Raw genomic sequence first — 15,881 nt, forward strand, 5'->3', positions numbered from 1 at the left:
ACTGGCGGTGCTGGCGGCGTCGCCGCCGCCCAGGATATCCGCACGCGCAAGACTCACGCCGATGACAGAGTGTCCAGGTTGCTATCTTCGATGGCGCTACATCTCAAGCTCCAGATGAACAAGCGGATCGAAGAGGAGAACGACCAACGTACCCTCAAGAACCTGGCGGCTGCGCAGGGTAATGGCTCGACATCAACCCTAGCCTCTGAAGTCACCATTCCGGACGACGACATCGACGACCTCAGAGACATGACGGCATGGGAGGCGGTGAAGGGCTTCTGCTCGAGAGGCTTCACCATCACGATGTCGGCCATTCACAGGAGGGACAGAGAGGAAGAAGAGGAGAGGCGTAGGGGGATGACTCTTGGGGAACAGGATCGGGGAAGGAGTAAGAAGAAGAGGAGATACGAGGAGGACTCATCGGACTCCGACGGCGATGGCATGCCCCAGGCAAAGAAGGCCTTGCTCTACCTTGACCCGGCCGACGAGCAGAACTTTGCGCCAGGCGGCATCCAGGCGAAGAGCGTTCCGTTCGTCCTCCTCAACACTGAGATCGTCGAACCCGTCCCTTTGCGCTGGCTCACGGAATCCAACTGGAGGTGGATCTCCGAACATTCCAGCAAGCTGCCTACCACCACAGCCAAGGTCTTTAACAAGATCGGTGCCACTGTGTCCTTGACGGTCATAGACGTGCAGAAGGTGCTGACGCAACACGGCATGTCATCATCCCAGAAGACCGAACTTGCGCACCTCGCCGAAGAGAGCCCTCGCAATTACGGAGAATTTGTGGCAACGAAAGCAAATATGCTACTTCTCCAATCCAAGCGTCAGCAACCCGGCGAAGACCATCAGGTCAGGTGGTACGAGCAGCACTACGACAACTACCTCAACCGGCCGGAGATAAGCGAGGAAGGTCTTTTCCAGCGTTGGATTGCGCAGGAACGCCGCGACCGCCTGGAGAGGCGCTCGTACCCAACGCCATACGACAAGAGGGTAGCGGATCTGAGGTGGGAGGTCATGCTCTCAAGCTACAGGGCGGAGCAGGACAACCGGTCCTTTCGTAACCCCACTCCTCCGAAGGGCACCACCGGCCCCCCCAGTGGTTCTTCTGGCGGCAGAAGGGCGTCCGAGTTCATCGCGAGGAGGAAGGAACGCAACCAGGCGCAGCAGGAGTCCTCCGACTGCGTCGTATGTGGCGTCACAGGGCACACCGCGAAGCGCCACGACTTCGCCAGGGCGCCTCGGTTTCGGGACGGAAGAGAGTTCTACGTCAAGAAGGTCGGAGGAAGCCTCGTCCAAACCAACGCCCCCTACAAGGAGGTGTGCATCACCTGGAACGCAGTCGGCCCAGACGCCCGATGTAGCCACAACCTCGACGAGAGGTTGCACGTCTGCAGCTTTTGCGGGGACGGCCAACACCACGCCCTCTCCCGCACCTGCCGAAACTAGCGCGGACGCTACGTTCGCGCAATTTGAGAGGCTGGCCTCTCCCCAAAAGCTTTGTTATTCAGATTTCTCCAACACCATCGTCCCTCGATATTGCAGATCAAACCAACCAGAAGACATAGAGATTTTCAACCGTATTTGCACGCCTTATGACGCCAATGCTTTCGACGAATTGCTCAACAAGTTTGAACTCACCAACGACTATCCTAATCTCGTTTATAATCTCAGAACCGGCTTCCCCATTGGCAACATGCCTCGATTGAACAGCACTGTCATTATTCCTAACCACCCCTCCTGCATGCTATACAAGCAGGCCGTCGACGATTACCTTCTTGGAGAAAGGAACGCGGGGAGGATGTCGGGACCATACACGAGGGAACGAGTGGAGGAGATCTTAGGCGGGCCTTTCTTCGCATCGCCGCTGATCGTCTCCGTTCAGACCCAAGCTCCCGGCACTCCAGACAAGCTCAGGATTTGTCGTCACCTGTCGAAGGGGACTAAAGTTGACTCTTCCGTCAACTCGTACATCGAGAAGGAATCGTTTCCAACTCGATTTGATACGGCCTTACGGGTCGCCGATATAGTGAGTACTCTCTCCATATCGGATCTCGTATAGCCAGGGCTGGTGCCGCGGGCACCAGACGTCTCACCGGTACGCCGGTGGGGAGACCACTCGCGGGGTGGTCTCGCCTGGCACTCAGATAGAAAGTGCCTCCACCTGGCGCGGCCAGGATGGAACGTCTGGGTGCACCGCGGGTGACACCCTGCACTATCGAGATCCGATAATTTCGACATCGAGACGATCACACAGAATCTGACTTGCCGTTTCAGATATCTGCCGCTCCTCCAGGGACGCAGGCCTGTACTCTCGACATCGAGAAATTTCACCGCACCATTCCCGTTGTTCCCCCCCACAAGTGTTGGCTCGTGGTCCAGGGTGACCCAGGCGAGTTTTGGATAGAGCACAATGTACCGTTCGGGTGTGCCAGTGCCAGTTCCAACTCCGGAATGGTCGCCAATGCCGGTGTCGACATTATACAGGCTTCCGGTGCGGGCCCCACCATGAAGTACGAGGACGACCTCAAGAACCTGCGGGTCCCAGTCGCCGAGGGACGCATCGAGGACTCCGGTTACACCTACGACGTCCCTTCCGGCCGTGTGGCTGATATCCTCACCTACCTCGGGTTCCCCATCAACAGGGAGAAGGGAGATGGTGTCTACAGGCCCGTCGTGGAGTTCATCGGCTTTTTGTGGGATATTCCCCGGAAGGTGGTATCACTTCCCGAGCGCAAGAGGTCGAAGTTTCTCAGGAGAGTCCGGGACTTCCTGGACGCCTTCGATGGGAAGAGATGTTCCAGACGCGACGTCGAGCGTATCCATGGCTCAATGTGTCATGTTTCCTTCGTCCATATCGACGGCCGCTCTCGTCTTCCATCTCTCTCCAACTTTGCTGCCACCTTCGACGGCCGCGACCCCAAAACTGCTCACTACCCGCCTACCTCGGTGGTTTCGGACTTGAAGTGGTGGGCAGGCTGCCTGGAGATGGCTCCTCGCGAGCGCTCAATCCGGAATCGCGGACCCCCCATGGACCATCGCATTTTTGTTGATGCCTCTACATCATGGGGCATCGGTATCGTTATCGGCGAACGTTGGGCGGCGCTACGTCTTCGCGAGGATTGGAAGGTGAAGGGAAGGGATATCTGCTGGCTGGAGACAGTGGCAGTCGAGATTCTCGTATATCTCCTAGACTCACTGGGCTATCGGGACCAGCACATACTTATTCACTCGGACAACAAGGGCACCGTTGGCTCCATTACCAAGGGTCGTAGCAGGAACTACCATATCAACCACTCAGTGCGACGCCTCTATGACCTTGTTCTTGCTGTGGGACTCACCCCAACCCTTGAGTACATCGAGTCCGAGAAAAACCCCGCTGACCCGTTGTCACGAGGACTGCCGGGACCGCCTGGGAAAAAGTTGGTCACCGATATCCGCCTCCCGCCCGACATCGACAAGGCTCTTTATTTCCTCTGACCACCAACATACCTCCCATGCCTGTTACCCACCATAACACGCGCTCTCCCAAAAAGAACCACCCACGTTTTCGAGAAATTATTCAGAAGCATCGTGACCGCACGTTGAACGCTATCCGCACCTCTTCAAAGTCGCCCGCCCTTAGCCCCAACCCCCCAACTGATACAAAAGCAAACCCACCACCTCTACCCCCAACTCGCCCTGCAGCCAGGGCTCCTAAAAGTGGAAGCGAGATCCTCAAAAGCGAGTACCGCCCGCACGTAGTCGCCGAAGATAGAATTTACGCATGGGACACCCCATACGCCCGCTGTCACCGTAGCAAACTCGGCCTCCCGCCCGGACTTATTTCATCATCCTTTGTCACACTCATGGGAGCCCTCGCTCCCAATACCAGATCCACCTACGCCGCTGGGATCCTACGCTTCACCCAATTCTGCGACAAGTATGGCGTGTCAGAGGAGGAGAGGATGCCCGCATCGTACGCATTGCTCACGGGATTTATGAGCGAATGGTCAGGGAAGAAGGGAGACGGCACCATCAGGGGATGGCTCGCTGGCGTGCGCGCCTGGCACCAGTTCCATCATGCCCCTTGGTTTGGAGACGACTCGTGGGTGCAACTAGCTCGCTCGTGCGTAGCCAAGGAGGGTCAGGCTTTCAGGAAGCCTCCGAGATCTCCCGTGTCTATGGAGCATCTCATTGCTCTTCGTCGCACTTTACGTTTGTCAGATCCTTTCCACGCTGCGGTGTGGGCCGCTGCCACTGCTGCCTTCTTTGGCTGCCGCCGACTCGCTGAAATCGTCGTGGCCGTGAAGTCCAAGTTCTCCCCCAAGTACAATGTCTGTCGCTCATGTGAACCCCGTTTTCGCACACACCGAGATGGGTCCTCAGCCGTCGCCTTCGACATCCCATGGACTAAGACCACGAAGGAACGAGGAGCATTGGTCGTCCTCACTGCCCGGACGGACAAGTGGGCACGGGAGCTCGGCATCTGCCCAGTCAAGGCCATGAAAAATCACCTTGCAGTCAACCACGGCCTCCCATTATCGGCATCCCTCTTCGCCTACAGGTCCGGAAATTCTTGGAAACATCTCACAAGAGCTCAGTTCCTCGAGCACGTCATGGGGATCTGGCGGAGCGCCGGCCTGGGACATGTATCAGGCCACAGCTTTCGCATTGGGGGCGCTGTCGAGCTGCTCCTCGCCGGCGTTCCTCCCGAGATCGTCGCTTCCACAGGCGGTTGGACCTCCCTGGCCTTCCTGCTCTACTGGAGAAGGGTTGAGGAGGTACTTCCTATGAGTACGACTAGAGCATACCATGAATCTCAGCTCAAGAACTCGCTCGCCGCCATCTTTGAGAAGTTCCGAAGGGACAACAACCTGCCGGAATACCTCTCCACGACTGCCCAGTCATTGCGAGATACCGATCATGCATCGGATTAACTTATGACCTTCGCTAATTTCTTGGGACACATAACAGCACTGAACAATCACCTTTCATCATAACTTGCATCGCTCGTCGCTTTCGTTTCGTCACCGTCAACATCATCGCATTATTCGCATTATTAACTAGACTGTAATTTTACCTGCATTTCATTATCACTGCCTCGAGATACAGACTTTAATTCGTTGCGTAGCCAAGCCATTGCATAGCCAAGTATATAATGTCACCGTGTATTCTACACTAGTTATCCAGTTCATCGACCTCGTCTCTGGTTGGGTATGACCACCAGACCTCGCACCCTTGCCTGGCTGTCAGTTGTGAGACTCAGTCTCTGACTCTCTAGTTGGAGCTTGGCCATCCAGCCACGGTTGCTCCGGCTCGGTGGTCATCTGGGCGTTCCGGCCAGCAAGCTGGCCCAGGCAACACCAAGGAAACCTGATTAGGTTTACTTGGCTTCACGCTTCGTCACGGCTCTCGAGAGAACGAGCCTATCTTGTTGGGTGGATGTAGTGCAAGCACAACATCCGTGGACAAGATGAGGTCGAGTGATCCGGAGGCGGCGCACCTGTTTGGTCAGACCAAACAGCCTCGTCTTCCTCGCGCCGATGAGAGATGGTATCTCTCATCTTCTCGCCGTTCTCGAGAGGTCCCCATCCTCTCTACTCGTTCCTCTCTCGTTTTCGCGTCCCACCGCTCCCGCCCACCACCAGCGCCTACGCTTGGCCATCCAGCCACGGTTGCTCCGGCTCGGTGGTCATCTGGGCGTTCCGGCCAGCAAGCTGGCCCAGGCAACACCAAGGAAACCTGATTAGGTTTACTTGGCTTCACGCTTCGTCACGGCTCTCGAGAGAACGAGCCTATCTTGTACTTCAATGGTCGTGTTGGTGTCGAGAAATCAAGCATTCCATGGCGCTCCGTCATCGAGAAGTTGTACTTACTCGAGCTTGGTATGATGATAAACAACTCTAGCAATCTCATTGTCCCGGGGCTCAATCCCGCTATATGTAAAGTACACCTATCTTACAATGTTACGTGTGGTATAAACAATCCCATATCTACCTAAGGCTCAAACCTTAGTCGTATTCGTGTCCCATCGACTCAAACTAGACATCGGGATGTCAGAACTCCTCAATGTACTCCTCAACGTACTCCGCTTCGAGGACGACTCGGATAACAACTCCTGATTCGACGACGTCCGCGACCTCCGTGCAGCTTCGAACCTCGACGGCGGCTGAGTATACCGACTATCATGGTCATACTCGCACTCTGTTCGACGACGAATATCCCATCCAAGCCCCACTCGGACGTTGATGAGCATAAAGGCGATGGAGGCGACCACTGGACCCATGTCGAGTGTCATGATCGCGATGTTGTTTTGGGTTATGTAGGAGACGAGGGTGAGAATCGACCAGGCGCTGGATCACGGGTGTGGAGAGAGAAACCCAAAGGTTAGACTCAAGGTGTAGATAAGGGGTGTTGAGGTGAGGAGGGACTTACGTATGGATGGTGGCACTTTCGATGATGATGTTTAGTATGGACTAAAGAGGAAAGAAGAAACGCGTTTCGAAGGCAGGAAGGAGAGAGAGAGGTATGCCAGGACGTACCCGCGTAGGTGGAAGAGAGGAGTCTTCTGTGTACGCCTTGCTCATTTCGGTGCTGATTCGATAAATGTGGTACATGAGGCCAACTAGAATTCGAAATTTAGCGACAATGATTAGACGGAGAGAAAGCGGGGAACACTCGCCGGAACAGTAAAGATTAGATCTGTAAGAGATAAAACAGTCAGATTAATTAGATTAATTAAGTCCCCAAGACCTTCTGATGCATAGACGCACAGTGCTGTAAGGACGATGTTTGCGAGTATCCAGTACTTGATTTCAGGGTCGAATATCGACTTTCCGTGCGCATTCGTGAACCAAACTGTGACTCTCAGGCCATCCGCTAATTTCGAAGACCCATTTAGCCACTTTGCCGAGTCGGGACAAAGAGAAATGCGCCTTACCGAGGAACGTCGCGACTGCGAGAATGGGTGGGAGGATCAGGATCTTGGATCTACCAGAGACTACCCATAATCTCCATATCTGTTGTAGTTAAGGTGGCTGTTGTTAGTGTTCCTGACGTCTGGCTATAGTTCGAAAACCCACCAAGAGAGAGTCTACAACGGGCGCAGAGATGGCGACGAGTAAACACAGCAACACGGAAGTTGGATGGGCGAGGTCGGTGTAGAACATGAGCGGTGAGCGGTTCTCGTTTAGAATAGATATCGCTATCATCAAGCGCGTGGTTGTGCCGGCCCAGTGCTGCACAAAGCTATAATTAGCGGGGTTCAAGGGCTTTGCAATGGACACTCACAGCCAGGACGATGACGAAGAGTACAATGCTCCCAAAGACCAAAGGGTTTCGAATCCATCTACAGAATGTGAGGCAGCCCGCGCGGAGTTTAGAACGTGAAGTCGTTGTCGCATTCCTCCTGGCTCGGCCGAACCATAGATAAAGTGATGCGGAGGTGAGGATGATGAAGATACCGACGAGAAGACTTTCGAGAGCGACTGTAAGGAAGGTGGGCGAGAGATCAATAGAAGATAGGCTGGGCGGCAGCGGGAGACAGAGCTCGGGAGAGGGTCGACCACCATCGGGCAGCTTCCCTGAATCCATGGTGGGATCAAAGGAAATCAATCCTCAAGAAGGGTGGAACAGTTTTATACGCAAAGCATCGCTTCGATAGACGGTGTCTAGGTATCCACCGGAGCTGCATGTCCCCGCACCGAGAACAAGGTTGACGGTCGGAATTGAGAGATGGCCGCTGGTACTGGATGTCCCTGCTAATCCCGCCGCCATCGCCCACTCCGGATCTGTCAGGGACGTTGCTTCCGGAGTGAAAGTTTCGCGAAATTTGTCGCAAAGAAGGCATAGTGGGACAGGTTTAGACAAACTATTTATCCAATGTTTGAGCAGTGCGTGAAGATTGTCGCGAGTCTACACGGGAACCGGGGCCATTGCAGACGTAGAGGCTATGGCCATGTGAGCGGGACTGTTGAATATTGGACGCCTTGGTTGGTATTACTCTAAATTGCGATGGAACTGGATTGAACATCAAACGAGGCTCGCACTCGTGCGATGGTGAACCCCGACTTGGGTGCGGTAGCCCATGGCAAAGCGATCGGATGGCATACCGACTACTCCGACTACGCGCCCAGACGCTGCACACAAGGACCATCTCCAGCGACGCCAGACTCGGTGTCAGCCACCGCAGTTAGGATCCAGTCAGGAGATGAGACAGAAGCTCAGCAGACGTTCCGTCCTCTGCAAGCACTCGCGTTTCTTCATATCCCCTCAAGACATTTTCCAGGTACTCCGCTGCGCCCGAAAGGTGCGCAACCTTCGCACACGCGGCATGGATCTCCAGACATCGCGGGTTGGGGAGGGGGAGTCGCTCGGGATCACTGGATTCGAATCGGACGGTTTTGGGGAGGCGAAGGAGCTCGGGGGGATACAAGGATTGGATATCGTAGGTGTTCGGCTGCCAATCAGGGTGCGCCGTCTGGGAAGCAGGAGACGTAAACGAGCTTTCAGACAGACATAAAACACGATTGGTTCGTCTCACCGAGGGCACCAGCCAAAACACGAGGCTCTCGAACGGCTCGTGCACCTCCAGCGACAATGCCATTACATTGTCCAATCGATGAATCCCAGGGCCGTTCAACTGGTCAAGGAGCTCGCCGTACCCAAAACGCTCGAGTACCGTCCAGACGGTCGTGCTCCCCTGTGGCCAAAGCCGTCAACTTGTGATTGGACTGCTAGTACAGGAGTTCAGTCACCACGTTTAGATTGATATCCGCCCCGCTGTTTATGGGTACTGGGATGATATGCACGCATTTTGTCTTGCGAAGTCGAGAGTTCTATTCTCCAGCCATTTTGTCTCGTATCGAGGGGAAGGCTATGTACGCTGATCGGTCATAGTGGCCCGTGATCATGCACCGATAGTCATCTCGTTTCAATGCCTGGCAGACATTGCAGGTAAGTTATCAGCGCGAGACCAAAGTACTCAACGTTTGCTAGTGGAACGACGTACGTATTTCTTCGCGGTGGCATAGTCTCGAGGGGATTCTGCGAGAGTATCGCCGACCATATCCACTCCAAGATCGAACAAAGGACGAGAGGAGTGGTTGGAAGGCGTTCCTGTTCTGCCCTTGGCGGACCAGACTATTCCTCGCGTCAGTGTTGGCCAGTCCGAAGTGTACACAGAGGGCGGAAGATCTCCTCATCCTCACAAAGTTTGACTAAAAACTGGTAATAACATTCCCCTATTTGCAGTAGTTTCGCGTCAAGGTCTCCTTCAGCGTTGGCGGAGCGTATCTCTAGCGCTACCGCAGCTCTGGCAGTGTCGGTGGGAGCGTGAATCAACAAGTAACCAAGGATCCGGCAAAACACGGTCTCGCGATTCGACTGCGGCCTCCTGTTGTCCAAAGATCGTTCGAGTCGGCGAACCATATCATAGGCAATCTGTAAGTTGGAATGCCCTCGAAGCCTTTCAGGAAGGGAAGGAGGTAGCGGCTCCGCCGTCCAGTCTAGAGTCGTCGACATGAGAGAAGATCATCACCGCAGCCTCCGGATCAGCTTCTCAGATTCAAATGGAACCTAACAGTGTTTGGCATTACAGTGGAATCCAAACATATGCCGCCCTGCTCAACTTGACGCAAAGAATCGACTTATTGCCGTGTACTGGGTAAGTAGACACCTATGGAGATGTGGAGGGGCCCATGATTGGGCGCTCGAAGCTTCTTTCAACAAAAGGAAAGAACTCACCGGCTGGAGGGGCAGGAAGAACAGCATTAAAGACGATACCGGAACGAGTAAGGAGTAAGGTGGGGAGGTGGAATCAAACCAGAAATAATCATTCAGATGCAGCCTCGTGTTTCGTTCCCTTTCCTAGGCATCTCTGTCTGCGAGGCGGTTGAACAATGGAGAGATGGTGACATGCTAAGTTCAGGTTACGAAGCTTTGTAAGTGCCAGAGGAGTCCCCTTGCTTCGTGGTTATCGTCAATGGTCGGAGTCGAGATGCTAAGTTGCACATCCAATGAAAGGAAAGCGGAGTAACTTCAAGCATCACATAATTGGGAACTCGAAGTATTCGATCCATAGTTGGACCACCGGAGTTTGAGAAGGAGTTTGTCTGTTTTAGAGCGCCGTGGCAGTGGACTGTGAATGGTGATTTGAAAAGCCAAGTCATGGGCCCTTGAGGCTCGGCTGCATAGATGAGATGAACGATGGAAGATGTATGCGATGGAAGATAGGCGGAATTAGCGAATTGCAGACACCGGATGTATGTACATGGTACTTATACTTACCTTATATGTCTGGCGTTCTGAAGGGGTGTCCGCTTAGTGAGGTTGAGAAGCCGTCTGTGATTCGCTGGGAGAAAGCGAAGGGCCATTAAGGCAGTCTGTGCGAAAATCCACCCGCCGCCGGGCTGGATAAGAGAGCTCATTATGTCCTTTTCGAGCAGTATAGGCACAAGTTCAGCACATTAAAGTCTAGAGGAGATAAGGGATGCTGTCACACTTCATTGAACAAGGCCAGACAGCACAAAGCGTGGTCGGCGGCGATGACGAGGACAAAGGCAATAGATCTGATTGGAGATTCCAATGTCGCTGACAGTCAAAATGTCGAATTAGAGTGAGAAGAGTGCACCAATGTCCGGGGATTCGGCGGCAGGTCAAGTCGGTGTTCAACTGTTTGCGTAGGAGCTGTGGGTTACTTGAAAATCGGACAAACGTGACCAATGAGTGAATTGAAAATTGCGTATGCGATTGAAAGATGACGGTGTGTGGTGAGGGCGGGTTTAATGAACACACTCTGTTTTGGTGTCCAGGTACGGCTCGACAGCCCCTATCTACCCACTACATTGGTTCCTCGCGTTCGATCTGCCAAGAGAATGGATTTCGGAAGCAACATGGATGGGTGGAGTGAGATCAACTCGAAAATGAAAGTACAATGCACTTAAATACGTTCCTCTCTGCCTTTTCTTTGCCGTTGTAGAGTACGTCAGAGAAACCAGAGCCCCGTCCCACAACCCAGGAGGTTGGCCACGGACTCTGAAAGGAAATTAGCCGGCGGCAGTAGCCGGGGATGATGTGTGTGGCTGTGCGGTGTCGGGGGTGATCGCAGATCTGAGAAACGTGGGAAATTTGTGAGTAGGGTTGGTGGTTGTTTTGTGACGCTGCACTTTGGCTCTTCCCTTCTCCATCCACACAACAACCCTCATTCTATTTCCCAACAATACTGTCCTTCAAATCAACTTGAAGAATCAACGAAATTTAGATTGTTGCAGCCCAAACCCGATTCTCGCTTAACATCGACGACCAGCGACCTCTGGATAACCCAAATCGACTATCAAATCCCCCTACAGATTTCCCAAGTCGAATCTCTGAAGACGACAACGGCACCGTCGACCTGGACGACAGTATTCGACAACATTGCCCGTTCGAATAAAACGAGGATTTAATGTCGGCCAATTCAATATATAATGTGCGTTTAAAACGTTGCCAATATCCTATCCGTTCTGGATATCTCTACAAGCAATCTGTGCGTTGAATTGCAGCAAGGACACGTTCTGACATATCCTGGTCTTTCTTGTATAGCATCGAAGTTTACAACCTGCCGGGCGCTCAGGAGCTGGAGGCGCGGGTGGCCCACCTGCTGGTCCACCTGGAGGTCCCCCACCACCTGTGGGTCTAGGTGCAGGCCCCAATGCCGGTCCACCGCCTGGAGTCGGAATGGGAATGACAGCAGGGGGGCCAGGAATGGGAGGCGGGCCTGGCGGTGGCGTGCCAGGAGGTCCGCCCACGATGGGTGCGCCAGGAGGCGCCGGAAATCCCAATGCGATAAATATCAACGTCCCACCTTCGGTTGGGTCCATCAGGCTGAACGAGAGTTTGGAAGCCATCAAGGCTGAGTTTGAGGCTATGGCGACGGAGATTGAGCTCACAAAGAACCAGAAGGACGAAGTCGAGGTCAAGCGTGAGTCCTCTCTCTTTTAGACCCCCATTTGGTGCTGTCAGTGGCTCTGCTGAGGACATTTGCTGTTAACGTCACGGTATCGGTTTTTCCGATACCTTGCATTCTTCATCTAATTTGCGTTTCAGAGGCCACGTTGAATACAGGCTGACCCAACTTTTATCCATATCTAGTCGGAGCTCAAGTGAGCGAACTAAACCATATCCGACGGGCGTTGTACGATCTGGAGGCGCAGCACACCAAAGTTCGACAACAATATGAAGACGAATTAGCAAGACTCCGAGCGGAATTGGCCGCTGCCACGAGACATGGTCCGCCCCCTCATCCGTCTACTCAGGGTATCGCCGGCCTGGCATCGTCATCTTCAAGTGGATTTGCAGGGGCTGTGGGTGGCCCTGGTGTGCCGGGGGGGTCAGTAGACCTAGGACCCAATGGAGCTCCACCGCATCCACCGCCGTATGGTGAACCAAATGGGAGATTGAGGGAGTTGCCGCCCAGCGCGATGGATCAACGGGGTGCGCTGCTCAAAGACAGGGAGAGGGAGCCAGTACCTCTGGGACGCGAGAGGGACAGGGAAAGAGAGTTGAGGGAGCGCGAGAGGGAGCGGGATAGGGATATGGTTGTAGATCGTGATGGTAGAGATCGCGGCAGGCCGGGGGATAGGCGCGATTTTGAGCTGGATAGGGAGCGTGAAAGGGAGAGGGAGATGGATCGGTTGGCAGATTCGAGGGACCCGAAGAGAGTGAAGAAAGGTAAGGTTTTCAATCCAAAAGGCGATTACGTGTTGTATTCAACACTGCTGCACAGATAACGGAGGCCCGTCAACTTACACTGGTGGAAGCCACACAACTACTCCTCGACTCCCTCCACCCATGTACCCCGGCGGACCAGGTGGATCTCCCTATACCGCAGCAGGAGGCCCCCCACCTCCACCTGGCCCCGGAGGCCCTGGCCCAGCACCCCTCGGTCACCCAGCAAACGGATCGAACCAGTTACCGCCCGTAGGCGGCGGACCACCAGGTAGTGCGAGTGGCCTCCCTCCCTCGTCTTCATCGCAGGCGCTAACCAAGTCCGAAGCTGGTGCGCTAGGTCTCGGACCTCCTCCTTCCCTCACTGGTGGCTCTGCGTCTGCTGCTGGAGGACCAAGCGCAAGTTCGAGTTCGACACAAGTGGCTCTCGTTCCAGGTGCACCCCCGGAGGAGTTTAACTACAACACTGTCCCGCCGGAGTATAGGAAGGACGGGCCTGATTGGTTTGCTGCATTCAATCCCAAGATCAAGAGGACGCTTGATATCAATTTGGTTCACTCCTTCCAGCATTCGAGGTCTGTTTTATTGCCTGTGAAAGAGGAAGTACTCTGACAGACCAATCGTAGCGTGGTATGTTGTGTCCAGTTCTCACAGGACGGACGATATCTGGCGACAGGTTGCAACCAGACTGCGCAGATTTTCGATACCAAGAGTGGAATGAAGGTTTGGTGAGTCGCTTGGTCTGCTTCAGAGGAGCGGGATTCTGATGCCCATACAGCGAGTTGGCCCATGAGAGCGAAGCTCATACAGGCGACCTCTACATCCGTAGTGTGCGGTTCAGCCCGGATGGCAAGTTCCTCGCCACCGGTGCCGAGGATCGACAAATCCGAGTACGTGTCTTCCACCTCCCTCCTCTCACCAGTTCTAATCCATCCCCAGATTTGGGACATCTCCCGCAAATGCATCCGCCACGTCTTCGACGGCCACCAACAAGAAATCTACTCTCTCGATTTCTCGCAAGATGGACGACTCATCGTGTCCGGATCCGGCGACCGCACAACGCGAATCTGGAACATGCATGACCACAGCGTCAAAGTGTTCACGATCACTGACGTGATCGATCCCAACGCTGACGCAGGCGTCACCTCCGTCGCCATCTCGCCATCGACTGCACTCGTCGCCGCGGGCTCGCTTGACAACATTATCCGTATCTGGGACGTGCAAACAGGCCAGCTTTTGGAGAGGTTGAGGGGCCATACCAACAGTGTGTACAGCGTCGCGTTCACGCCAGACGGCAAGGGTCTCGTCACCGGCAGTCTGGATAAGACACTCAAATTATGGGACGTCAGTCATCTGAACAGTCCCGAGGGCAGGAGGAAGGCTGCCGCTGACCCCGACATGCGGGATCGGGTGGAGCGGGAACGCATGGAGCGGATGGAGCGCGAAGGCAAGGTTGTGCAGAGTGCCAACTGCGTGATGGACTTTATTGGGCACAAGGATTACGTCCTTTCGGTGTCGATGAGCAGTGATAGCCGGTGGGTTGTGTCGGGTTCGAAGGATCGGTGTGTGCATGTATGGGATTCGACGACTGCTACGCTGCAGTTGACGCTGCAGGGCCATAAAAACTCTGGTGGGTGTTGTGTGCATGTCGTTCCTCGTGGCGGTGTGTGCTAACGCATCTTTTGCAGTGATCTCGCTTGACTTGAACTCGAACAATGACCTGCTTGCGACTGGAAGCGGGGACAGCTTTGCCAGGATCTGTGAGTGCTCCTCTGCCCATGAACCAGTGATGGAGTGCTGACCTGTTTTGCAGGGAGTTTGACAAGGGGTTAAACACCCTTTTCTATCGAATCACGAAACTCGTTTTAGACGTACATGATAAAGCTCAGACCGACTATTTCTTTTCGTCATAGGTTTAGGAGAACTATTTTCAGTGTTGTCGCTTCGCTGCCAGCCGATCCCCATCGCCCACGGCTACCGGACTTGCCTTGGTCATCCACTTTTTCTCTTTCTTTGCCCTTAGCTCTAACGATGGTTTCATTTCTCTGCTACGGCTATTTACTGGATAGCTAGCTAGCAGGTTATCCTGTACTATCCTGTCCAGTCGTATCCTACCCCTCGTTACCCATGTCTCGATGTTCCTTTTTTCTTTTTCGTATTGCTAAGTACTACTTACTGTGTATTTGTGCTCCCTCTTTGCTCTCTTACAGTTGTTGTTGTCGTAGTGATGATCCTTTTTCTGCTCTGCCCCCTCTTCAACTCGCATATGGAGAGAAGTCAGCGCTAGTAGTTTTTTGAGTCATGACTAGTTAGTGATTTTCTTTTTTCTTGTATGATATTATCTATTTTTTTCCCTCTCTGTCTGCGTAGGTCCATTGGTGAGGCATGGGAGGGGTTCTTGTGGTAGGGTGGTGAGACACATTGACCCCTCACGCTGAGAGGAGTTTGAAAAACGGGGTACTGATAACAGTTATATTTTCGTCGATGGGAATTACGAATGAAGTGGATGTATTATAATGGAACTTGTGGCGCAAGGATTCGTGCTTCTTGCTCCTCCGTCAGGGCTTCCATATGATATTGCCCCCCAGGAACATTGAAGTTTCACGGGCGCTTACTATCCCTGTTCAGACTCGACGGGTATTGCACTTCCTGATGGTACAACATGCGAGGTCCAGTTTGAACATCGTAAGGTGACGCGAGGGGGTCTTGACTGGAACGTTGTAACCTGTCCCCTCAAACCTTGAAGCCTAATTCACCCACTTCCCATGAACATGGCCAATACCTCCCTTTCTGTGTCACGCACTCCCAGACCAAGAACGCGTATTCCCTGTGCTATCGAATTACAATTTGACCTCAAGGAATGACCGTTTGGCGCCCCAAGACAGAAGGGCGTGCTAGGATAGTGGGTCGTCGAGGGTAAGGTCAAGGGGTCAAGGGGTTCTCGAGGTGTTCGACGTTGGGTGTATTTTAGGGATTGATCGGGGTTCAGGATGCTTCTCCTCGTGGAGCTAGTGCGTGGGCCCATGAGAAGGTTCGCGATAGGAGACGTTGCATTGAGAGGCATCCTAAGACACAGTGTTACTCTGGCCATCTCACGGTGCCCAGGCAACGAGATAAAGGGCATGTGGCACGTGCTTAGATATAAAGGCGGGATTACCGGTTTAGGTTTTGCCGAGCTGCGGGAGTGCCAGATC

At 53.8% G+C, this 15,881-nt stretch overlaps 4 protein-coding genes across 4 annotated transcripts; 2 read left to right on the forward strand and 2 right to left on the reverse strand.

Moving 5' to 3' along the window:
* Positions 1-3,497: 3,497 nt before the first annotated feature.
* CC1G_08508 (hypothetical protein) lies at positions 3,498-4,919 on the forward strand (the record flags this gene model as incomplete). Its single annotated transcript, XM_001832628.1, has 1 exon — positions 3,498-4,919. The coding sequence occupies one exon, from the start codon at positions 3,498-3,500 to the stop codon at positions 4,917-4,919; it is 1,422 nt and encodes a 473-aa protein (XP_001832680.1).
* A 1,067-nt stretch (positions 4,920-5,986) lies between these two features.
* Positions 5,987-7,575, reverse strand: CC1G_08509 (hypothetical protein; the record flags this gene model as incomplete). The annotated part of the gene is made up of 7 exons (XM_001832629.2): positions 5,987-6,335; positions 6,418-6,458; positions 6,525-6,684; positions 6,756-6,861; positions 6,923-7,001; positions 7,065-7,220; positions 7,273-7,575. The coding sequence occupies 7 exons, from the start codon at positions 7,573-7,575 to the stop codon at positions 5,987-5,989; spliced, it is 1,194 nt and encodes a 397-aa protein (XP_001832681.2).
* A 598-nt stretch (positions 7,576-8,173) lies between these two features.
* On the reverse strand, positions 8,174-9,504 carry CC1G_15218 (hypothetical protein; the record flags this gene model as incomplete). Its single annotated transcript, XM_002910537.1, has 4 exons — positions 8,174-8,461; positions 8,525-8,683; positions 8,993-9,123; positions 9,162-9,504. 4 exons carry the CDS (start codon positions 9,502-9,504, stop codon positions 8,174-8,176), a joined length of 921 nt encoding a protein of 306 aa, XP_002910583.1.
* Positions 9,505-11,697: 2,193 nt separating this feature from the next.
* On the forward strand, positions 11,698-14,520 carry CC1G_08510 (TUPA; the record flags this gene model as incomplete). The annotated part of the gene is made up of 8 exons (XM_001832630.2): positions 11,698-11,941; positions 12,112-12,690; positions 12,746-13,262; positions 13,314-13,415; positions 13,466-13,577; positions 13,627-14,317; positions 14,376-14,447; positions 14,501-14,520. 8 exons carry the CDS (start codon positions 11,698-11,700, stop codon positions 14,518-14,520), a joined length of 2,337 nt encoding a protein of 778 aa, XP_001832682.2.
* Positions 14,521-15,881: the final 1,361 nt, after the last annotated feature.

The sequence above is a fragment of the Coprinopsis cinerea genome (genome assembly GCF_000182895.1).
Source record: "Coprinopsis cinerea okayama7#130 chromosome 9 map unlocalized cont3.9, whole genome shotgun sequence".
Taxonomy (NCBI): Eukaryota; Fungi; Basidiomycota; class Agaricomycetes; order Agaricales; family Psathyrellaceae; genus Coprinopsis; species Coprinopsis cinerea.